The following is a 25,000-nucleotide window of genomic DNA, read 5'->3' on the forward strand; positions in this document are numbered from 1 at the left end:
CCTCAAAGGGGAACCATAGGCCGACGTTGGGTTCCGTAACAATATATATATATATACACACACACATATATATATATATATATATATATATACACACACACACACACACACACACACACACACACACACACACACACACACACACACACACACACACACACACACACACACACACACACACACACACGGCATGTATGGCATTTTACCCTCTTCTTGCTTTTCACAAACCAATATTTTACAGACAAAAATAATAAATAATAAAAAGGCTTCACCTGCAGTTGTGTGAGCACCTGGTAAGCAAGCAGCTCCTGTCCGTAGATCATCTCCACACTTAACAATGACCGATAGCAGCCGCCAGTTGGGAAAATGGCCATATGGCGAGGACTCACGAATCCGCCTGTGGGCAAGGAAGGGGTGACTTGTAATGGAGCTTACAAGATGATCACTCAAACTGATGTAGAATTTGTAACTTAATCTGAACAGCTTCTTGTTCACCTATTAAGCATTAAAGATGCAAATATATATATATATATATTTTTTAACAGTGTTTAACATTTGTTCGACCAGATAGAGTACCTACTTTTCTGTCACAGTTTTGTACTTTCACATGAACAATAAGAAGATATGAAGGCATCAACAAGGAATGTGGAATTTGACATTTGCTCTATCAACTGATTCTCATTAGGGATGAGTGCCAAATTTTCCAAAATAAAAATAAAATAACCCAAAAATAATAATAATAACAATAAAAGAGGACACATGCAGCACAAAGTGCTGCATGCAGACCCCCAAAGCCCACCCCTACCCTCTCACCCCAAATATTTTTTGACTATTATGGAATAATTTCCTGCATTTTATTGCATTTTCTTTATACCAAAATTTAGATTAAAAACAAAAGCATTTGCAAACATGAAAAAAATTGTGGCACGATACACATTTTAATCAATGTCTCTGGTACTTTGATCGATTTTGGAAGCCGCAAATAAGGATAACAAATAATGATAGCTAGTTCTCGCCCTGGTGCAATTTCTCCACCAATAACACTGCAAGTGCCGGAAACCGGGGTTCGACAAAGTACAAGAGTGGGCTGGCAATGCCAAATGAGGTGGGCTGCCGGGAACTCCAAAATGGAGGGATTTTTGCGCTCTGACAGCTCATCTCTCCCCGACTCTGTACCGTTAAGTGTTTGTTGTAAAAGTCTGTCTGCCTTTAGTCCAGTTTATGTACTCACATCTCATTTCAATAAATTATTCATATTTTGGAAGGCCACTCATCCGTTTTGCCTCCACATCATGCCTGGTGGCATAAAACCGATTCAGTCGGATTCGATCATCTCTAGTGGTCTAAAGTGGATTAATTACCGTTATTAATTACAAAATGGGTCGAGATCTCGCTCAGCACATAATCTCCACTCGAGTGCTTTCGCAACCAGATTTGGCCATATGCCAACCATTCGCGAAGTGACTACTTCGGTGGGTTGCAGCTTCACACCTGAGTAGTTAAAGATTGTGGCGAGGGGCTGCAAACGCGATTTTTTTTTTTTATAAGAGTAGACAGAGTGCTGCTTTGTCAAGCCAATTCCATTGCATGGATTTTAATTTGTGCATCAATTTTGTTTTTGATACTGGCCTTCCGATCTTCTACACTGTTTTGCTGCCATGTTTTTCATCTTCATCATACCAGTGAGTCTGCACATTCCCTTTGATGCAGTTCGTTTTTTATTTCAAAATCTGGAAAATGCCAAGTACTGAAAATTTAAAGATTTGAAAAACGTAATATATATATATATTTTTAATTATGCAGGTAACCTATTTTTGAAAAAAACGAGGAAGTCTTTGCGAGGAATGTAATTTTCAAAAAGGATGTATTCTGCGTTTCCCAGGACATATTCATAAAGTCAATCCCATACCGACCCAATTGTCGTTCACCCCACCACCGTACAACCATCTTCTCCCACCTCCTTTCTGACACTCAAATATTCATCTGCAATGTTTTGGTGCATTTATTTGTCTGCTTGTTCCTGTTTTTCCTTTGTCTGAGCCAACTGCCCAAAGCCATTTAGCTCCTCCATGAGCCTAGTCCATATTAACAAAAAAAGGCTTATTCGATTTTAAAAGATTAATAAAACATGCACTGCCATTCATTATTCGTGTCAAATGCTATCAATAGGTCAAATGTTAAAAACAATTCTGATTTTCAATTGTGTTAAAGACAACAGGTGTTAAAGATCAACCAAAACAGCTTGCATACTGGACTCTCTCTTTCCAAGGCTCCTTTAAAGCAGCAGCTGAAGGGTCCTCCGGATCACGTCGGAACTGTGTTGCTGGAACATTTAGTTGCTCTGATAGTCGACGCCTGTAGAAAACAGTAAGAATTTAAAAAAAAAAAAAAAAAAAAAATCGAGGTTAAATGCAATAAATTTACTGCTTTTTGACATGAACGGCAAACTTTGTTTTAGGTAAGTGGAGAGGAAAATATGAAGCATTTCAATAAAGAAAATAGAGAACCAAGACATGAAGCATCAACAACACCACCAATTCAGGAAACAGCAGTTTGGCTGCATAATTTGACTACAAATGGCTTATAAAATGTATCTTCCGATTTAGAAGTGTTGAATCAGCTTCATTGACAACAATACTGGACTTATATCAAACAAATCAATGGGAACCTTAGCTTGGCAGAAAAGGTACCAAAACAATTGGGAGAGAGAGCTACCCACCTAATGTCTCCAGCCAAGAAGTAAACTGGCTCTGCTTTGCTATCCAAACTGGTGATGCTGTCCACAGAAAACTGGGAGATTGTGTCACTGCTGTTTGTGGATTTGTCCGACTTGTGGATCTCGGGCTGCTGCAAAAAATAATAATCAGGTGTACTCATTTACTCGTATGAACAATGCCTGCAGGATTACCAAATCAATAGTGTGCTATTATGTACAGCCCTAAGAATACAGAAATGTGCCCAGTAGAGCAAATACCTATTTTAGGGGGTTAACCCCCCCCCACCTCACCCCCCAACACATGTCCTCCTTTAAACCCTGAATTTTTATGCCATGAACAAATGTTCATGCATCATGGGTGATATATCTACTTTGGAGGGGTGGCAGGGGGTGGGGAGGGGGGTTCATATCCCCTGTATATTTCCTTAGACCCTGATTTTTTTTTAATGCCGTGAACAATCAAATGTTGGTACATCATGGGTGATGAAAGGAACATTGTGGTCAAGTTTCATCGGAATTGTATTTGAAGTTTCTGAGAAGAAAGCAAATACCTATTTGGGGGGGGGGGGGGGGAAGACAACCCACCCCCCTCCCCCCCCCCCCCCCACCCCTACCCCATAGACCGCTTTGCACCCCAATTTTTTAATGTCATGAACAAACTTTGGTACATCACAGGAGATGAAGCTAGTGGTGACGTTTGTCAAAATTGGATTTGTAGTTTCAGAGGAAAAGCAAATTCTCATTTTGGAGGGGGGGGGGGGGGGGGTGTCAACCTGAACCCACTTTGACCCCCCACCCTTAGACCCCGATTTTATTTATGCTGTGAACAAACTTTGGCACATCATGGGTGATGAAGGTTGTGGTCAAGTTTCATCAAAATTGTGTGTCGTTGCAGTGGAAAAAGCAAATTCTCATTTGGGGTGGGGTCGGGGGGGAGGGGGGGTTCAACATGCGAACCTCGACCTGCAGGTCAGCAATGTCATCTTGTGCCCAAGCATCCTCATCCGGGTCGATATTTGGCACCATTGTAAAGCTTCCAGCACGATGCTCAGAAGTAATGGAGAATTCCTCCAGCAGGTTCTCCTCAGATCGTGTGTTGCGGATGCGAGACTCAGGAATGCGTGCAGGCACCGGAGAGTGCTCCATATCTTCACACTCAAGAACCTCCACATAGATGAGATATGGTGCCTGATAGACAAAATATCATAGAGCAAGGTCGTATTTATGTCCTCCTTAGAGTGGTACATGTCTTGTAAATACCACGAGCAAATAACATTTGCTTGCGATGTGAATTATGTTTGCTAAAATGTGGAACAGATACCCATTCTCATAACCTCCCAAACGGTTCAACCTCAACCAAATTGCACAAAAAGAGCTAATGAATAATACCATCTTGAATATAAATAAATTATTGATGAAAGAGACACAAGAAGTAAAAATAAAGAAAGAAAAATAACTGATGACAATGACCAACTGCAATGCTTTAGGCCAGCAGAGGAGGGTACATAACAAGTGAGAGCATACAATTAAATAAATAAGAAACCTTGTCCTTGGAGTTGAGAACAACGGCCTGGGTATATGGAAGTCGGACAATATGGTGTGGAAAGGCTGCTGTGGGAAGCCATATGCGGGCAGGAAGTGTGAGGTTCAGCAGAGACAGCTCAGCAACGAGACGCTGAGTCTTCTGCTCCTTTGTTGGAAGAGAGGCAAGACGCTTTCCGATGGCCATCAGCGATTTGAGGAATTCACGCTCAGGAGCAAGCCGCACTGTCTGTAAGAATTACAGTGGCGATATCAAGGAGAGAATATACCAATTGAGTGTTCTATTAAACGTAAAGAAGAACAACAACAACAACTCTTTCACGAGCCTCGATTCAGTATACAAAAAAAAAAAAAAAAAGCTAGGGTGGTATACCCCCACCAGGCTGAACAGTTTTTGTTTTGTAACCAAACAATGATATCCGGACGTGAACTGCATCCGGACATGAACCAAAATCGAATCAGTTTGTTCTAGTCACCAAGCCAATTCATCTACCCAGTTTTATCACAATCCGTACCCAATTTTTTTAAATATGCCATCTATATATATAAAACAGTGTGTGTGTGTGTGTGTGTGTGTGTGTGTGTGTGTGTGTGTGTGTGTGTGTGTGTGTGTGTGTGTGTGTGTGTGTGTGTGTGTGTGTGTGTGTGTGTGTGTGATGTTACCGATAGACTCCTAAACGGAGAGGCTTACGTGCTCGATATTTGGCATAGACATGGCCATTGAGCCTGGGACGAACATGGCCGAACTCAAAATATTTGACGATACATATTTTTTATTCATATTTACCTCAGCGCATTTCAGCGCAAGGAATCAACGGATTCAGAGCAGGTGGGCGCTGATTCGCTCAGAGCGATCACGTTATGACGCTATGAAGCTATGACAAAAAAAATCGCTATGACGCTATGAAACGCTATGATAAAAAAAATCGCTATGACACTATGAAACGCTATGAACGCTATGAAAAAAAAAAATCGCTATGACGCTATGAAACGTTATGATGCTATGAAAAAAAAAATCGCTCGCTTTGCCAAGGGGATCCCTCCCCCCTCCCCTCCCCCGCCCGGCAATGCCGGGTACTTCTGCTAGTATATAATATAACCAAAAAGGTGCACCTGTTTTCTCAGACAAGGTTTAATTTTTAGGTTAATTCTCGCAATTAAAATTTTCTTCCATCTCAGGATCCTTTATGTAAATTGCAGTCGTGGCCAAAAATATTGGCACCCTTGCACTTTTTTCAAATAATGCACCATTTCTTTCAAATAATCAAATTGTTGAAATAAAAAAATATTTTGGTATCCACATATGTATTTCTTTGGTTTGCAGTGGAACAAAACAAAAAAAAAGCTGAAAAAAAATACTAAATCTTAGCTTATTCCACACACAGATCCTAAAATGGCCCGGACAATATTATTGGCACCTTTTAGAAGTTGTTAGAAATAATTAGATTTCAAGCAGGTGATTCTCCTTTACTTTGGAATTGAACTCACCTATGGTGAGTTGCAGGTACCTGCAATATAAAAATCACTCATTCAGCCAGTTTGAAGAGAGAAAAGGAATCATTCTGCTGTTTTGTGTCACTGTGTGGACCACAATGAGCATGGAGAAAAGAAAGAAAACCAGAGAATTGTCTGAGGAGGTCAGACACAAGATTGTAGCCAAGCATGGACAATCTAAAGGCTACAAGTCCATCTCCAGAGACCTTCATGTTCCTGTTTCCACCATACGCAATGTTATCAGGAAGTTTAAGGCCCATGGTACTGTAGCCAACCTCCCTGGAAGTGGCCGCAAGAGAATTCTTGATTGAAGATTGCAGCAAAGAATGGTGGAGAAAGCACCTCGATCAACTGCCAAACAGATTCAAGCTGACCTTCAGACACAAGGTAGGACAGCTTCAACTCGCACCATCTGCCACCAACTCAATTAAAGGGGGTTATATGGTGGGAGATGCAAGAGGACCCCACTGCTGTGAGAAACATAAGAAAGCCCAACTGGAGTTTGCCAAAATTTGCGAACCCGACTGGAGAATGTCCTGCGGACAGATGAAACCAAATGAGAGCTTTTAGGTAAAGCACATCATCTCTTTGTTTACAGAAAACAAAATGAAGCCTTCAAAGAAAAGAACACTTTCCCTACAGTCAAACATGAAGGAGGTTCAGTGATGTTTTGGGGTTGCTGTGCTGCCTCTGGCACCGGGTGCCTTGAATGTGTGCATGGCATCATGAAATCAGGAGATTACCAAGGCATTTTGGAATGAAATGTTCAACCCAGTGTCAGAAAGCTGGGAAAGCTGTTCCCTCCGCGACTCCATTCGCCACGAGGTCGGCTTGGAGAAGGGGGAGGAGCTGCCGACTCCTGGGCGTGCCCGCCCATCGTCATCAAGGGCTGACCAAAAAGGGCCGTGCCGACCAATCAGGGCCGAGGCGAGCTGACCGATGGGCGTGTCCTGGACACCAGCGGCTTGATCGCCTGAGGCGCTATATAGAGCGCGCGCGAAAGCAAAGGAAGTTGTTGTTGGACTAAGCAAGAGAGGAAGAGTTGGACTGAGTGGGACTAAGAGTTGGACTAAGCAAGAGATGAAGTTGTTGGACTGGGTTGGACTAAGAAAGAGAGAGGACCCGTCATGCCAGACCCCCACCAGCAGCGTTGGCTTCACCAAGCAGCTCCGACCCGTTACCCCGCGCACACGACAGGATCGGTGGCATCGGCAGCCGTCGAGGTCCAGCCCGACGTCCCGTGCGGGATCAAGCTCCAGCCAGCCCCGAACAACCAACCAAGCACGAGGGGTTTGGTTTGAGAGGGCGGAGGAAGAGCGATCGGGGAGGTTCGAAAAGGTTCAAGGGTGGGGCTATATATAACCCATGAAAAACGCCCCCACCTCAGACGAGTCCTGGCCAAGCACGCGACGTCCCCACAGCGGCACGAGCAGACGATTGAGGCAGCAGATGAGTTCGGAGAAGTGCGAGAGAAGCGCGGGGAAGCCTTAACAGAAGTGCGAAACAAGAAGTGCAACGAAAGAGTTGCGCCCCACCAGTAGTTTTGGCTCCACCAGCAGTTGACTCCACCAGGCCGCTTCGACCCGTTACCCCGCGGGAACCAGATTGCGGTGGCATCGGTGGCCGTCGAGGTCCAGCCCGACGTCCCGTGCGGGATCAAGCCGAACCATCTGCCCCAGCTGAACCTTCCCATTCCTCCTTCCAGCATTAATTCCTGCCATTCTATCCTTCTTGTGTATGAGTTTGTTTTGTTTGTTCTGTCCCTGGGTTAATTAAGACTGCTATAGGTAAGCTAGGAATTTGCAGTGTCCTTCTGGTCCGTCCCTCTTTCTATTTTATTTTATTATCTTTCCTCCTCCTTGGTTTCTTTGATTGTGTAAATAGTAGGAATAAATTTAGTAGCATTTCAAACCTTTGTCTTCTTCTTCTTCTTCTTCTTCACATCCGTGTCGCCTTTGTCTTTTCCCTATTGAATATCTGTGGCGCGATTTTGGCCAACGTCCAGGAATCGGGTTAGTCGGGGTAACTGTTAGGGCCGCGGCGCCATCTGCTCGGCAAAACAACATCCTATCCATCCTATCTCGAAGGTCATGGGTCTTGCAGCAGGACAATTACCCCAAACACACTTCAAAAATCACCCAGGAGTGGTTCAAGACAAAATGCTGGACTGTTCTGAAGTGGCCAACAATGAGTCCAGATCTAAATCCCATTGAACACCTGCGGGGAGATCTGAAAACTGCAGTAGGGAGAAGGCACCCTTCAAACCTGGGAGAACTGGAGCAGTTTACACAAGAAGAGAGGGCCAAACTGACAGTAGAGAGGTGTAGGAAGCTCATTCATGGCTATAGGAAGCGTTTGACTGTAGTTATTTTGTCCAAAGCCTGGACAACCAAATATTAAGTCTCGGGTGTCAATAATTTTATCAGTCATTTCTTTTTATTTTCTGATTTAAAATCATTTATTAAGTTCTGAATCAAAAACAAAGGTTCTGTAATATTAACAGTGAAATAAAGAATTGTGCAGACCAAATACGTTTGTCAATTTCAACTTATTTTTGAGAAAATTGTGAGTTATTTGAAAAAGGTGCAAGGGTGCCAATATTTTTGGCTACGACTGTACAAGTGTTTTGTTAATATTTATGCATGCATTATTAAGAAAAGGATTTAAAACGGTGATGTGAGTAACCGTGTAACTAGCATGTAACATGAGTAACCATGTTTACCTTTTTCTTTTTTTTTTTCTTTTTTTTTCAATATACAAGGTCTAGGCTCTTGGAAGAGCTAGGAAACAAAACAGATCAGGACACAACATAGCAAAGGGAACAGCAGGAGAAAGGGGAAATGGCAACAGCAGGGCAGCGGGTGACACTCAACAGAGAAAGACAACCAGGGGATGCAGGTAACGATGAGTGATAGGAGAGAAAGCAAGGGATGAAGAAGATGGATACATAAGCAAAAGTTTGGGAGAGGTGGAGGGGTAGTTTAACAGGTGTAGAAAAGATCATGGCTTCGGATGGGGGATGACTTGAGATGATGGTGAACAGCTGTCTTGAAGACCTGGAGGGAAGAATCAGTGAAGAGTGTGGAAGGTGGTCTTCAGGCAGGGGAAAAAAAAGGAATAAATGAGCGGAGGTGTGCAGTGGTTGTGGATTTAGGCATTTTCACTCAGAGGGAGTGGCTGGGGGACCGTGTGCGGCTTGCAGCTACCTGGGGGGTCGGGGGGGGGGGAGGTGGAGGGAGAGGGGACAGAGCATGGAGAGGGCAGAGTGTGCAAGACCAGAAATGAGGAGGAAGAAGAGAGCCCGACATTTCGGCGATTGTGGACTGATAGCCGCATCGACTCAGCGCGTTATTGCAAAGATTCCATTGATCTCAAAAGCCTCGTTTCCACTGCGTCAAGCTGAGCAAGAAGTGAAGCAGCACCAGCAGCCCAGATGGGAGACCAGTAGTCCATCAAGCTGTGGATAAAAGCCTTGTAAAGTGGATAGGAGCTCAGGTGTGCAAAGGAAGGACTTTGCACGTTGGAGGATGCCCAGTCGCGTCTGACTTTGGAGGTCCAATTTGAAATGTGACTTTCCCAAGAGAGATAATAACAGAGTGAGACCCAAGAGTTTGATTGACAAACTTGGAGGTTGTTGGGAAAGTAGATGGGAGGATTTGCCGTATCGTCCTTATTGAGAGTGAGAACAAGAGAGAGTGGGGATTTCTCAGGATTGAAAGAGATTATATTATTATTGAAAGAGAAAGTGTTTGACCAGATTGTGATTTGGTCACTGTCTGAGGAGAGGGAATAGGCTGCTGCCTGTCTGTCAGAGGTATGATGACACAGCAGAGAGTAGAGTCATCAGCAAAGAGATGAGGATTTTCCAGTCAGATCATTGATGAAGATTAGGAATAAGATGGGGCCGGGAACACTGCCTTGGGGTTACTCCAGCCTTGACAGGGAAAGAAGAAAAAAGGGTTCGGTTGAGAGGCACACGCTGGCAACGAGAGTGGAAGAAGTCAGTGATCCAAGAGTGGAGTCGGCCTTGGATTCCATAGGCAGACAGTTCTACTCAGAGACCCAGTAGTTATTGCATGTGGCTGGATGAAAGTGTTTTATATGGTATGTGATGTTATGTGCATTGAATACAGGTCAATCCACAACAAACTAGGGCAGTTCCTGTTGTTGAGCTTCCACCAGCTGAAGTTGAACAGAGAAACAATAGTCTTGACCTGAAGACTGATAATGCCCACCCAAATCATTTTAGGCTATTGCCAGCATGCATGCTCTGAAGTGTCACATAAAAGGTTTTGCCATTTGTTTTTGCCAAGGATAAATGCAGAAGCACCCACTTGGAAGGGAGCAGCACCAGTGATTTTCATACACATGTGGAGCTCTGATTATATTAGAGTGGGAGACTGGTATGCCATTGAGTACAAGGGGAAGATGTATCCAGGATAAGTTATTGCCATTGGGCAGCCAAACAACTATCAAGTCTCAGTAATGGAACAAGCTGCAAATATTGGGAATGGCCCAAGCCATGCAACAATACCTTGCATTGTTACGGGGTCCTCCCCTTACCTCTGGTCTCGGTAGACCTCCGAACCCCTAGACGCCTAGAGGGTCCCCGGCAGAAAGATGTGTTATCCTTGGTTGAAATCAAGCAAATAACGAAACCCTCAATAGAACCAGCAAATGAAACAGTCAAATCAATAATGCAACCACACCAGGTTATGAACAAACAATAATATATTAGAAATCACACAAAAAGAGCCATACAACAATGGGGGCAATCACCCCTACGATCAAATTTTACGATGGTAACCTTACCAAGCCCCTTAACCCCAAACTCACGGCACCTCCCCAATGTCTCTGCACCCCTCCAAGGCGAAGTCCCAATGTCTCTGTGCGCTCCCGCGATCGGGGAGTCAAGGCCCGATCAAAGTCAATTGAGACGTAGGCGATCGAGGTGACCCCGAGGTCACATTGTTCAGCACCCAGCAATACAGCGGTGGAAAGGAACCTCACAAAGACACGCTCCGACGTACACGTGTGCGGTTTAATCCGCGAGCCTCCGTATAATTCTCAAGTGCCCTTTCTTGCACAGCCGTCCCCAGCAAACCACCGGGGAATAATGCCCAGCCGACACGACCAAAACCGGTTCACTGCAGGTTGCTCGCATGGCGAAGATGGCGGACGGCTTTCACTTGCACCCGGGCTTTGAGGCCAGGATCCTGCGGAACCTCAATGAGGATACCCGACGACACAGGCTCCACGCACTCCGGCGATATCCCTTATCGCCCGAACTTCCCTTCAAGGACGCAAAGTTCACTCGCACTGTACGTCAATCGCTCGGTCCGGAGCTTCAACAACCATGTCTCTTCACGATCTCCAACCGCCTCTTCTTCCTCGCTCCACCTCTTCCGGTCACGATCCGGATTTCCGGCGACATTTTACCAGGCGCGCTTTTAAATCTTTTAACTATAATAACCCTTTCCCTTCAACCACAATCACCAGAATACCTAGAACCAACAACAATAATCATAACGACAATCATTAGGGCCGAATCCATAACAGTATGTCCAAGCAAAACTTGAGACTCAATGTACTAGCAATAATTGCTAATAACAGCGGTCACTTCGACTTCTCTGATGAGTTTCAAAAATGTCCCACAGGAACAAAGTACATACAAGCACATGTGTACACATACAGACTTGGCATTTAATATAGCATTTTTTTTTTTCTTGACTTGGGTTTACTTTCTGAACTCGGTATATCAATCTGGTAAGTTTCCTTTACGCTTCGGTGATTTCTTTGTTAAAAGAACGATGTCACTGATTGTCTGTCGCAGCAAGAAGTCAATAACAGGATTATATCACAGCTGGCGTGACAAAATGTACGGACAGGTACATTTGACGATTGGCTTCACAATTGGGTATATAAGGGTTGTTGCGTTCTGTATTAGTGGAAAACAACTGCTGCACATCTACAAAAGTTATTGCCGCTTACCCTGGAGATGGTCCGTCAACTCGACAATGCTGTTTGTCATTTAGTGGTGGTTTTACGAAATTCCGGCATGAAACAGCGTGCTATTGCTTGGCAGTATGGCATCACTCAAGGTCAGGTGTCAAAGATCCTGAAACGAAATGCTCAGAGGGGTGTCCCTACTCCAATACCGAGGCCAGGACGTCCCCGCAGAACCACAAGGAGGGATGATCGCCAGCTGCACCTATTAGTCCGCAATGGCCGTACCAAGTCAGCTAATCGGCTTAGGGCTGAGTGGCAGCAACTGACAAATGTGCCTGTATCCAGAAGGCTAGTCAACCAACGACTGGTTCAAGCAGGCTATCGTGCCAGGCGTCCCCTGAGAAAGCCACGTCTGACCAGACAACACCGCCAGCGCCGATTGCAGTGGGACAGAGCACCGTCAATGGCAGCCAGAACACTGGAATCACGTGATCTTCAGTGACAAGTCTAGATTTCTGGTCTATTGTCAAGATGGCCGCGTCCGAGTGTGCAGACAAGTGCATGAAGCCTACAACGAAGATTGTGTAGTGCCAAGAGTCCAAGCTGGAGGTGGTGGGGTGACCGTTTGGGCTGCTTTTCATGCAGGGGGCGAAACTGTCCTGGGTGTTCTGAATGGAAACCTGAACCAGTTCAAGCACAGGGCCATTCTGGAAGAAACATTGCTTCCATTTGTTCGTGCAGCCTTTCGAGGAAACTTTGTCTTCCAAGATGACAATGCACGGCCTCATCGTGCTCGCATGATTCAACACTTTCTTGCTGACCGTGGTGTAGAGCATATGGAGTGGCCTGCCATGTGCCCGGATATGAATCCGATAGAGAACTTGCGGGCAGAATTAACGCGTCAAATCGACAACTTGGACCAGCAGCCTGCCTCTGTGCGTGAATTGCAGCAGGCTGTTGTAACTGCATGGCAAGCTATTCCTGTCCAAACCATGGCAAATCTCATGAACAGCATGCCTCAACATGTACGTGCTCTCCTGAATGCTCGTGGGGGTTACACGAAGTACTGAACTGTAATTTTACTGTCCGTAATCCCAGTCGTAATTTAACTTTTGTTTTTGTTTAAAAAAAAATTGGCGAATGTGCAAAATAGAGATACTTCTGGAAAACGTACAGAAGTTTAACACAGTACTGTCCGTGATTTGAGTTCGATATCAGTTTACATCACTTTCAAGGATCAATTTATTTGCTTCGAAATGTCAAATGTGGTTTTTGTTTCTTTTAAAGGTCACATTAACAAAATCTAGAATAATTTCAACATAATTCCAATGAACTTTCGGTTCTAAGTCATCTTGAAAAGTAAGTTCACCCCCACAAAAAAATATTCCATATTAAATGCCAAGTCTGCATATGTGTCCATTGACATTGAAGACATTATTCATGCGCCTTTTGTCCTTTTTGCCTGTGACAGGTCTACAAGAGCTCTGCGTAGTGGTTGTAATCAAGCCCGTCAGCATGCACAGTATGTTTCTCCCTAAAAAAATAGTTCCGTAATTTTTGAACAACCTTTATTGGGGTTAAACAAACTGACCGTGTGTCCAATCAGCTCATTCTGATATAACTGTGGCAGAGGGTGCCATAGATGAGAGGTGTCAAATTAATCTTTTAATAACACAATGTTTCCCAATCACGCTGTTCGTCTTTTAAGAGTGCTTTAAATGAAATCATGAAATTAGGAACCTTGGAGCAAGCCAAACCCCCGCCAAATGTAACACGAGTAGCCATGGCAATGCCCATATATCGTTTTTGGCCCGATCACGCAATGGTGAAGAAGCACTTAAAAAGTTATCGGATCTAGATATGCACAAAAATTGAAACAATTTGTCCTCGTCTCACAACCTGTCCACCAAGTTTTGTCCGAAACCGTCCATAACTGTTTGAGATATCCTTTTCACAGAAAAGCAAACAGGCGGACAGGTAGGGATGAAAACTGAACCTTCATCCACCTTTGGTGGCGGAGGTAACAATGGTTTGCAATTTTAGAAGAGTTGTCAAGATGTACAAATTTGAATTTGGAGAAGTCTCCTTTAACTTTGGAAATGCATGGGATTGAGCAAAGTAAGCTTTTGCTGATAACGATTTACATAACAATTAAATGCAATCAAGTGGTATTCAACTGAAAACATCAGTGGATCATCAGCATGGCATTCCTGCTTCCATTCCCCTTCACCCCAAATTTCCATTGCAACCACAAACCAAATCCCGAACCCAGCACACACTCAATAATTCTAGGCCAGAGTTGTGCTCAAAAACATTAAAAGTTTAAAATTATGGTACTTCAACTGATGGTCAAAATTAACTCCAGAGCAAGATCTAAAGATGCAAATATTTATATCCAACAAGGGAATAAAAAGAAGAAGAAACCTTTAAAGTCAAAGCAAGGTCCGTCACCAATGCAAAGTCCTTCACCAATGCAAGTTGGATACAAAATCCTTGCTCTTCCATGATCCATGCTTTTGTATATACAGTATAATGTAGACAAGAAAAATAAAGCAGCAGCATTTAGGTATAAATCTTATGAATGGTGCATAATTTGCATTCACCGAAAGATATTTGAAGCAGCATGAGAATAAAGATTAGGGAAGTCAGCTTCCACACAATTGCCACTATTAAAAGATAAACCACAAGAAAAAGAACCAAATAAATGAGAATAGAAAAGCAACGGAAAATGAAAACCAAAACCAAGCGAAAGATCAAAGTCATCCACAAAAGGGAATATGCAAGTTTGAAAGGACGAGAGCTTTCTTCAGCGTTGATGGAAGAATGCCGAGGAACTGCACTTACACGTCGGTCAGGTTGAACGGAGCCCCCTTGACCATCATCGCTGGGCTCCACTTGCTGCAGCAAACATTGAACAGCCCTTGAAGATTCAGGTCTCCATGAGCCCTGACCCTAATCAGAGAAAATTTTCCATTTCCTTCAGCAGATAAGCATTGGAATGAGCGTCCTTATTAACAAGCAGTGCTTATCAATATATTTTTAGATAATTTACATTTTGATCGGAAGAAAAAAAAATTGATAATTTACTTTCTTCTTTATACAATTGTGAGTGAACAAAAGTGAAAGCGCCATCAATTTATTACATACGCAGCTGGGATGGGGAAGGAAAAAAAAAATATGGTAGGAGAGAAAGAGGACAGAGGGGTTTGAGAAGGGAGAAGGAAAGGGTAAAAGGTAGGGAGGAGACAAAGGGAAGGCAAAGGGCATATGGGGTTAGGGGAAAAGGATGATGGAGAGAGGGATCAAAAAGTCCACCATATTTATCCACATAATAAAAAGATGGCCACTAAACCAAACTGTCACATTGGTTTGTAATGCTTTGAGAACCTTTGCAGTGACAGGTTGATAATTTATTGTGGCAACCACAGGTTGGGAGCTACAAAGAATAATTCAACCCCAAGGTGTTATACAAGCCAGCAGCAACAATGCTTTGAAAACTAGAAAGTGCAGTCACATATTGCAGACCCTCACCAGGATTACGTTGTGTGGTACTTGTGTGTTGTGTAATTAATAAGACTTCATTAATACTTTCCTATATGTAGTTAATAGATGTAATCATATTTCAATAGCATGCAATTAATAGACAATCATATTTCAATAGTATGTAATTAATAAATGTAATCACGTTTCAATAATATGTAATTAATACATGTGGTCAAGTTTGAATACTACGTAATTAGTAAACGTACACTCATTCCCATGGTATGTAATCAATGTACATACGTTGCAATAGTACGTAATGAATACAAGTACTCACTTCAACAGTACGTAATTAATAGATGTATTCAGGTTCTATGCAGACAGACAAACAATGTTGCGCATAGCATGATACTTGAAAAATCCAAATAAAGAATAGTTGCCATGGCAAGGGCAATTTGGCAATTTAAAAAAATTGACCTATTAAGGAAATTATTGATTGTTACAGCAAGTTGCCAGTGCCCGCATTGGATTTGAAACAGGGTAGGAATGGAAACGGCAAAAATTCAAATGGCGTCTGTCTCTCTGCTTCAGACCGCTGTTGTCTCCAAAGCAGCTTCATGACCAAGGGTTATACTGGGCGATTTGCCATTGCCTTTCAAACAATAGTTCGGGAAGGAATTTGGCCAGGGGGCCAGTGATAGCTCACCTACTCTTCGCAAAGGACACCGTTGCATCGTTAACGCCCACCAACTAATGCCAGCAGATGGGACACCCATTTCACATTAACCAAAGCGACAGCAAAAAAAAAATTTTTTAAAAATAAAAACAAAAACAAAAGATTCACCCTGCCTGTAAAACACCAAGATGAGTTTATAGCTGGGTCAGAACTCAAACCCAAGCTAGACAGTTCAGAGGCGCGAGAGTGCATTCAATTTGACATCTTGAAAAATTATTACGTCTCCGCAGATGAAGGCATTATTGTTTTACGGTTGTCTATCTGATAGACACTAAACCAAACCTAATTTTCCGGTTGTCTATCTGATATGTTTTCGTTACCATGATAACTTAAGAATGGCTGAAGAGATCAAAGTCAAATTTCGTACATGTATGTATAATGATGCATATATTAACAGATTTGATTATGGGGGTCAAAGGTACACCTCGGTAAAAAACAAAAATTATGTTACCAAGCTAACTTGTGAACCAGTGATGAGATTTTGACCAAACTTGGTATAAGCATATATTATGATGCAAAGATGAGCCGATTAGATTTAGGCATCAAATGTCAAAGGTCAAGTCAGGTAAAAATGTGCTACTTGAGAACAGCTGAAGGGATTTAAATCAAACTTGGTAAAAGTATTATAATGATGAAACAATGTGGGAAGCATATCAGTCGACGAAGAGTGCCGTTTTGGTTGAGGTATATTACTATAATTCACCAAATGTCCATCCGTCTGTCTGTCCGTCTGTCCGTTCGAAGGTACCGCAAAAACTGCTGAACCGATCGCAACGATATATTTTGGGTGGGTAATCCTGGGATCTCCAGGAGTAAAATAGGCTATTTCGTTTTCAGCTTTGGTCTCCAGCATTCTCAGGTTTGGACTCCAGCATAACATTCGCGTTCGCATAACGTTCATTGCGACGATGTTTTCATCGTGACAATGTTGTTTTCCCGGGTGCCGCACAAACGGCTGAACCGATCGCAACGATATTTTGGGTGGGTAATCCTGGGATCTCCTGGAGTAAAATAGGCTATATTGTTTTTCCAATTTCAGCTTTGGCCTCCAGCATTTTCAGGTTTGGACTCCCGCAAAACGTTATTTTCCTGGGTGCCGCACAAACAGCTGCACCGATCGCTGCACAGCTTTTATTTTTTATTTTTTTGTATACAAGATCGAGGCTCATGTAAGAGCTAACATCAATCACAAAAAAAGAAAAGAAAACGGACACACAAAACATGCAATAAAGGGAGCGGGAGACAACATGGGGAGAGAGAGGGAAGCACACAAGTACAACAGCAGAGAACAGGGACAACGGAAGATCTGTGGGAGGGAGAGGGCTTGGGGGGAGGGGCATGGGAATGCAGGGGGTGGGCGTGGGAGAGGTATAAAACACATGGACACTGCCAGAACTTCCAGGAAAGAAGTTGGTATTTCAAAAAAGTAGATCTGGGGGTGAATTAATGGGGGTAGAAGAGATCAAGTTTTTGGATGGGGGAAGATAAGAGATGGTGGTGAACAGCTGTTTTAAAGACCTGGAGGGAGGAGTGGGATTGAAGAGAGTGAGGGACTTTGTTCCAGAGGCGGGAGTAAAGAGGAATGAAGGAGTGAAGGTGAGCAGAGAGTCTTGATTTTGCCAATTTCACCAGAAGAGGGTTGCTGGCAGATCTTGTGCGACCTGTAGGAACATTTGGGGGACAGAGCACAGATGGAGCTGCGGGAGCTAGGCCGGATAGGAGTCGGTAAAAGACAGAAAGACCACCTACCTGCCTGCGGGGAATGAGTGAAAGGCCCTCGGAGTTAGCTTCATCGCCGGAGATTCCAATGATTCTGAAAGCTTTGGTTTCAACAGCATGAACACGAGCTAGGTGTGAGGGAGGAGCACCAGCCCAGAGGGGAGAACAGTATTCCATTGAGCTGCGGATAAAAGCCTTGTATTTGGTGAGGAGCTCAGGTGTGCCAAGGAAGGACTTCCCACGATGGAGGATGCCCAGTCGGCGACTGGCTTTGGAGGCCAGCTTGGAAATGCGGTTTTCCCAGGAAAGATCATGGCAGATAGTGAGACCCAAAAGCTTGAGTGACAGAACTTCTTGGAGAGGATTGTTCAGAAAGTAGATGGGAGGGTTGTCCCGTCGGTCTTTTCTGAGAGACATCGTGAGTGTGAGATTTGTCAGGATTGAAAGACATGTTCCACTTGTTTGACCAGTCTGCGATTTTATCCAGGTCTGCAGAGAGTGAGGAGGCTGCAGACTGCCGATCTGAGGGATGAGGAATGGAGTGGCAGAGTGGAGTCATCATCAAAGTGATAGAGTGAATTTTCAAGAGAGTGGGAGAGATCATTTATGAAGACCAGAAAAAGCACAGGGCCCAGAACACTGCCTTGGGGAACTCCAGCCTGAACAGGAAGGTGAGATGAGAGAAACCCATTCAGGGCCACACGTTGACTACGACCAGAGGAAGTCTGCAAGCCACGCGTCGAGATTTCCATGGAAACCATAGGAGGAGAGTTTGGTGAGCAGAGCGGGGTGCCAGACCGTATCGAAGGCACGTGATATGTCAAGGGAGACAGCTCTAATTTCCTGTTTGACATCGAGGACCTCCATCCATTGTTGAGACAGCAGAAGCAGCATGTCCAGAGTAGAGTGACCTGGTCTGAAACCAAATTGATGATCAGAGATCAAGCCATTGGAGAAGAGGAAGGATTTGATATCCGTAAATAAAATAACCTATTTTTTAATACATCGTCGAGGCTCGTGAAATATAGAACATAGAACGAATCAGGAGGACCCAACATAGAGACCAGCAGGAGAAAGGGGAAACACCAAAAGCAGGGCGGAGGGTGAAAGAAGACAGACAGATAACCAAGGGATGAAGGTAACAATGAGGGTTAGGGGAGAACACAAGGGGTGGACAAGATGGATATGTAAGTAAAACTTTAGGAGTGGCGGGAGTGGTTTAACGGGTGCAGAAAAGATCATGATTTTGGATCGGGAATGATTTGAGAAGGTGGTGAACAGCTGTCTTAAAGACCTGGAGGGAAGAATGAGATTGAAGAAAATGTGGAAGTTGGTTCTGCTGCTGGCAAGGTGAAACCTTTAAAAAAAAAAAAAAAAAATCCAGGATCACTGCATGCCCCCTCACTTTTTCCCGTTTTCTTTTCTTCAGGTCTTCAGATCAAAGTGGGAGGTCAATTCCACTTTGATCTCTAAGGCTTTAAGTAACTGGTACACCATCTCATGTTAAACCGCCCATCCTACCCATGATATTTTTCACCTCAGTTGACCCTCCCAACCTAACAACAATTACTTCCAAGCTACTACGTGTTCCCTCTTCCTCTGTATCCTTCCCTTTCCAATTATCTTTTTACATTGCTTGTTGTGTCCAACTGTTTGCCCACAGTCAGTACATTGCCATTTCCTCGATATCTACTCGGTTCTCCATGATCCTACATTTTGAATACAAAGAAAGATCATTTTTTACTTAAAACAGACTGTTCAGCTGTTTGCAACATACCGTCAAAGGGCTTATCCTCAAAAGTGAGAAATTATTCACGGTTATCACCTTTAACAAAACCACTATCCCGTATATGTAGCCTGGTGCACTGTAAGGCATCAAGCAAGGAATAAGCGTCACCCTGAAATGTAATAAAACCCTTTAACTATAAAATAGATTTGCTCTTTACGTAACACAGAATATCCGATGAAGCACCACATATTGTGTGTCTTTGCGTTTTAGTAAGGGAAACATATGAAAATCTGTTAACTAAATTGTTACCAAAAAATTTCTTCACCAATATGTTTGTAAAGGTGTGTAATAACATGTGTTAAAATGTTGAAGGTCAACTCCCGTGGGAAACCCAGAAAAAAAGCTGTTGAATTCAGGTACCGAAAAATTATTTTCGAGAATTTTTATTTTTTTTAAATCGGCCCTTAAGTAACTTATGAGGGGTCAAATAAGGGTTTTTCATGATTCTGAGTTGATTGTTAACATTTATATTTTCACTTTTACATTTACACACAAAGTAGCTTTTATTTCACATACATATATAATACTCAAGAGTTATTTCTCATTCACAATGTCAGAAGTTTCAACAGTCATTGTCTATGTCTTCTTCAGACTCAACAACATCATCAACAGAGTAAGTCGGTAAGCTATGTGTGAAGTTGGCCTTGGTTTCCACAGACAGATAATTTGTTGAGTATGGTGGGGTGCCAGACTACATCGAAAGCCTGAGATGTGTGTAGAGAGACAGCCCTGGTCTCATGCATGATATTAAGAGTCTCCATCCATTCTTTTGTTAGGGCAAAACAGCATGAGAGTAGGGATGAGTGATTAAAAGTTGGTGCATGTTGTCTGCAATACATATCTGTAGATGGAGTCGTCACTGTCTGGAGGATGGTACAACACACACAAACAAGAGGTGGGAGTGGAGGGGAAGTCACTGCCAAACGTACCCCTGGGGGTTTCGATTAATAGGAGGAAGGTACCGACAGTGACAAATGGAGTTATTGATGTAAAGTGCAACTCCATTAGTGGTACGTAGTTCAGGCCTATAGGAACCAGAAGAGACAATAGCCAGTGTGAGACACAAAGGAGTCAAGGATGTCTTGTGAGAGGAATGTTGGGGTTGAATTGGGTTTCTTCATGTTATGGTGTTTAATGTTAGGGTTTGGTTATATATTTTAACATTATGGTGTTTTGCTTTTGGGCTAAGCTGTGTTTTTAAAGTTATGTTGTATTTTTAACATTGCGTTGTTAGCACCTCCACCACTGAATGTGGACAATGGTTATGTTTTCTCCACTGTCTGTTTGTCTATGTGCAGGATATCTAATCGGCTGATCGGCTGCACCGATCGGCTGCACCAATCGGACTCGTTGACTTCGGACAAAGACCTTTTATAAGGACACGGGTTGATTCCCTGCTTGAGAGAATTCCAACCCCCTCCCCGCCATCACGGCCGTCTCTCCAACTCACAATCTCACGAGATATGCAGAAAGGACGAACCAAAACCAATATAAACATCATTCGTATATAAACATCATTAAAAGTAGATAATGACCTCGGCCAAAGATCAAACGACGTTTAATCTCTACATGAGAGAATTCCACATAGCTATTTGGGTGGTGTATATGCCAACAGATCGCTGTCTCCATCGATCTTGCCAACGCCACAACACCTATCGGCTCAAAATCCTTTTAACTGTTGATTTGGTAGTTTTTACAATGAAGGAAACACGTATCGGGAGTACATACGATGTAACGATCGTGAATGCGACAGCTCTGAGGCGTCTTTCGCTTCGCATCGCAGTGACAATGAGCACCAATATGGAGGCGGTAAGATTAAAATCTCGCTTTACGCCCCCTCACCACCCAAAGCCTTCAACCAGACATATTAACACGCTCCTCCCCCTTCATTCCCGTTCTTCAAAGCAAAGCGGTAAAAATTGTTGTATTGCCATTATATATGACGAGCAACGGTACCCGCCCTAAGGGCGGGGCCTCAGTTTGGAGGCGCGATTTATATAAACATCCGTTAAATATCACACGCAAATCATCAAAATCTAAACAGTATTTTTAGAATTTCAATTTTTTAAAAACCACATCACTGTTCATATCGGTAAATATTATTCCATAGTGTTTCCATATTATTCCATAAAACCCTGGTGTTGGGCTAGCGGCTAGGGTGCCGGCTTAGGATCCTAGGATCCTGGGTTCGAATCCCGGTCGATCGCTGAATTAACGCCAGGGGGGTTGACTCAGCCTGTCATCCTTCCGAGGTCGGCAAATTGAGTACCAGTTCACTGGTAATTCCCTGTTTGTCGTTACAGGCGGCAAAAAGGGTTGGCGTCAGGAAGGGCATCCGGCCGTAAAACATTGCTTCAAAAAGGGGACCAAAAAAAACAACAACAACCACGGTTCCCGAAAAAGGCCAACCCCCGCTTGCGGGGAAAAATGGCCTCTAAAGGTGGTTATATTTATTATAGTGTTTCAAATCGTGATATCAACTGTACGCGTTTCTTTAGGAAAAAAAATGGAATGATTTTGTACCTCTTCTTCAGCTTAGAACTTCAGGATAGACGACATTGCTGATAAAAGTTCCTTTTCTCTCTTTGAAGTTCTTGGCAAACATGTTTATATTGTCACTGCTGCCAACACGACACCATGGCATTATTCATAACATTCATTCATCCATTCATTCATTTAATGATCATTAAACATTATTCTTACACTCATTAAACGTTCATTAAACGATTACAAAAATAAAAACGAAAAACATGACGAAATTACATTCACACCGTCACATCAAACACTACCGTGAACACAAACATCGTCACAACATCGTCACAAACGTTATGTTATGTAATTCAAACCGTGAACACATCGAATATTGGAGAGGCCATTGCCAAAATGATGTTTTCTCTGGTACGTGTTTCTGGGCGGGTACCGTTTCAGATAAACCGGTAAAATGCCTCCCAAACGGAAAGCCTCATTAACGAAAACGTCCAAGGAAGCGGTTGCAAGAAAGAAGGCTCGCCGAGACAAGGACTGCACACCAGTCTCAGAGGAAGTCCGAGGGAATACAGATCTGGTGAACAAGGACGTGACACAGCTGCACACCAGTCTCGGAGGCAGTCGGAGGAATACAGATCTTGTGAACAAGGACGTGACACAGCTGCACACCAGTCTCGGAGGCAGTCCGAGGAATACAGATCTGGTGAACAAGGACGTGACAGCTGCACACCAGTCTCGGAGGCAGTCTGAGGAATGCAGATCTGGTGAACAAGGACGTGACAGCTGCACACCAGTCTCGGAGGCAGTCCAAGGAATACAGATCTGCTGAACAAGGATGTAACACAGCTGCACACCAGAGTGCGAGGAAAGTCCAGCTTAAAGTGGCTCTAATGCAAAAGGAGGATTGGAGCAGTGTTTGATGTCCAGCACTTTGAAGAAGCTGACTATCTAGCAAAGCAGCAAGGTCACAAGCTGCCAAGTCTGTATGATACAGGACGTAAGTGCCCCTTCTGCAAGGCCCACTGCTGGAATGACGAACGACCTGGATTCTGCTGTGAGAACGGAAAAATTGCAATCAATCTGCTCGAGACCTACCCTGAAGATTTCAAAGTTCTGTTCGACCGAAAGGAGTTTATTGAGAAGATACGCCATTTCAACAATGCCTTGGCCACGGCATCGATCAGAATCAAGGAGCACTTCATGCCAGGATTCAGCCCCATGGTGAAGCTTCAAGGTAAAGTCTACCATCACATTGGACCACTCCAGCCAGAAAATGGTCAATCGCATCCAACGTTCGCTCAAATATGGTTCCATGGCAGTGACGAACTGGAAAACCGACTGTGATTTAATGAACAGCTCAACGGTAATATTGACATTCTGAAGACTCTCCAAGACTGGCTGCGTCAGAACAATCCCTACATCCAGTCTCTGAAATCTGCCCTTGAGTTGATGGAAACAGACAACAACATCACCATGGTTCTGGATGCAAGAAAGCGGCCTTCAGGTGAGCATGCTCGACGTTACAACCTCCCGCAGGCAAGCAAGGTATCCATAATCATACCCGGCGAGCATGTCGACCATTTGAACGTCATCCTCTATAAGCGTGAAGGTAGACTTCAAACCATCACAGAGCTGCACCGGAGCTACGATCCTCTTCACTATGTGCTGATGTTCCCCCATGGTGAAAAAGGATTCAAGATCGACATCCCTCATGCAAAAGGCTAAGGCAAAAGGCTATATCCCCAAGTGAGTTCGCAAGGTTCCGCCTTCAGATCAGAGATCAAAATTTCAATCAGGTCATGAGGTGTCGATGACTTACTCAGCAGTACGCATGCGATCAGTATGCCAAGGCTGAAGCGTCAAGACTTCGGTGGGCAAGGAACAACCAGAAGACGATCCGTGCAGACATGTACCAAGGCCTGATGGATGCTATAGATCACCAAGAAGAGATGCAGGCTGGAACAAAGATTATCCTACCACCATCCATCCATGGCTCTCCTCGATGGTACGCTGAAGCCTTTCAAGATGCTATGGCCATTGTCCGATCCCTTGGGAAACCTGATCTGTTTGTGACGTTTACCTGCAACCCACAGTGGCCAGAGATCAGAAATTCACTTTTCCCAGAATAGCAGCCCTGCGACCGGCCTGACCTAACTGCACGTGTCTTCAGTATCGAGCTTAAATCTCTCATGGCGGATCTGAAGAGCGGAATGCTTGGAGAAGTGGTGGGCTACTTCGGCATGGAGGATCAGAAATGTGGACTCCCACACTGCCACATCCTGCTGATACTTGCTGATGAAGACAAGCCACGTGAGCCCAAGGACATTGACCGCATAGTGTCAGCCGAGAATCCTGATCCGCATATCAACCCAAAACTACATTATATAAATCACACGCAACAACATCCATGGACCGTGTGGTGCTCTAAACCAAAGTTCACTATAGATGTCTCCACAACGGGAATGCGAGAAAAACTTCCCAAAACGCTTTGTAGAGCATACCATGGTGACGGACTCTACGTACCCAATCTATCGGCACCGTTCACCAGCCCAAGGTGGTCAGACACACAAGAGGAAGGTGCGAGGACAGGATGTCGAGATCAACAACCAATAGATTGTGCCCTTCAACCTGCTGCTGTCTTTGAAATACAACGCCCACATAAACGCCGAGGTTGTGAACTCAGTATCCAGTGTCAAATACATATATAAATATGTGACCAAGGGCAGCGACCGTGTTACCATAAAGCTGGCCAACGGAGAAGAAAGATATCACCAATGACGAAATACAGTGCTTTGTGGATGCGAGATATATCAGAGCCTCTGCAGCTTACTGGCGCCTGTACGAGTTCCCTATCCAGCAGATGAAGCCTCCCGTGCAGAAGCTTCCAATCCACTTGGAAGATGAGCAACTCATCCTGTTCCAACCAGAAGATCTGCATGACATCAACAATGGTGCACCGAAAACAAAGCTCACAGAATTCTTCGAGCTGAACCAGAATACTGAAGTGAAGATCACCTACCCTGATGTATTTAAGCACTTCATGTGGGTGCAGAATACCTGGAAGAAGCGAGCTCATGTGATGAAACTG

General features: G+C 43.9%; 1 protein-coding gene across 1 annotated transcript in view; it reads right to left on the minus strand.

The window, feature by feature from the left end:
• Positions 1-25,000, minus strand: part of PI4KB (phosphatidylinositol 4-kinase beta) — an 87,888-nt gene that overhangs the window by 18,258 nt on the left and 44,630 nt on the right. Inside the window, 7 exon segments of the mRNA XM_068122933.2 lie at positions 273-311; positions 313-397; positions 2,251-2,355; positions 2,720-2,847; positions 3,674-3,904; positions 4,260-4,487; positions 14,546-14,653. Of these exon segments, the coding sequence (XP_067979034.2) occupies positions 273-311; positions 313-397; positions 2,251-2,355; positions 2,720-2,847; positions 3,674-3,904; positions 4,260-4,487; positions 14,546-14,653 (924 nt within the window).

This window comes from Myxine glutinosa, chromosome 7 (assembly GCF_964187855.1).
Source record: "Myxine glutinosa chromosome 7, kmMyxGlut1.1, whole genome shotgun sequence".
Taxonomy (NCBI): Eukaryota; Metazoa; Chordata; class Myxini; order Myxiniformes; family Myxinidae; genus Myxine; species Myxine glutinosa.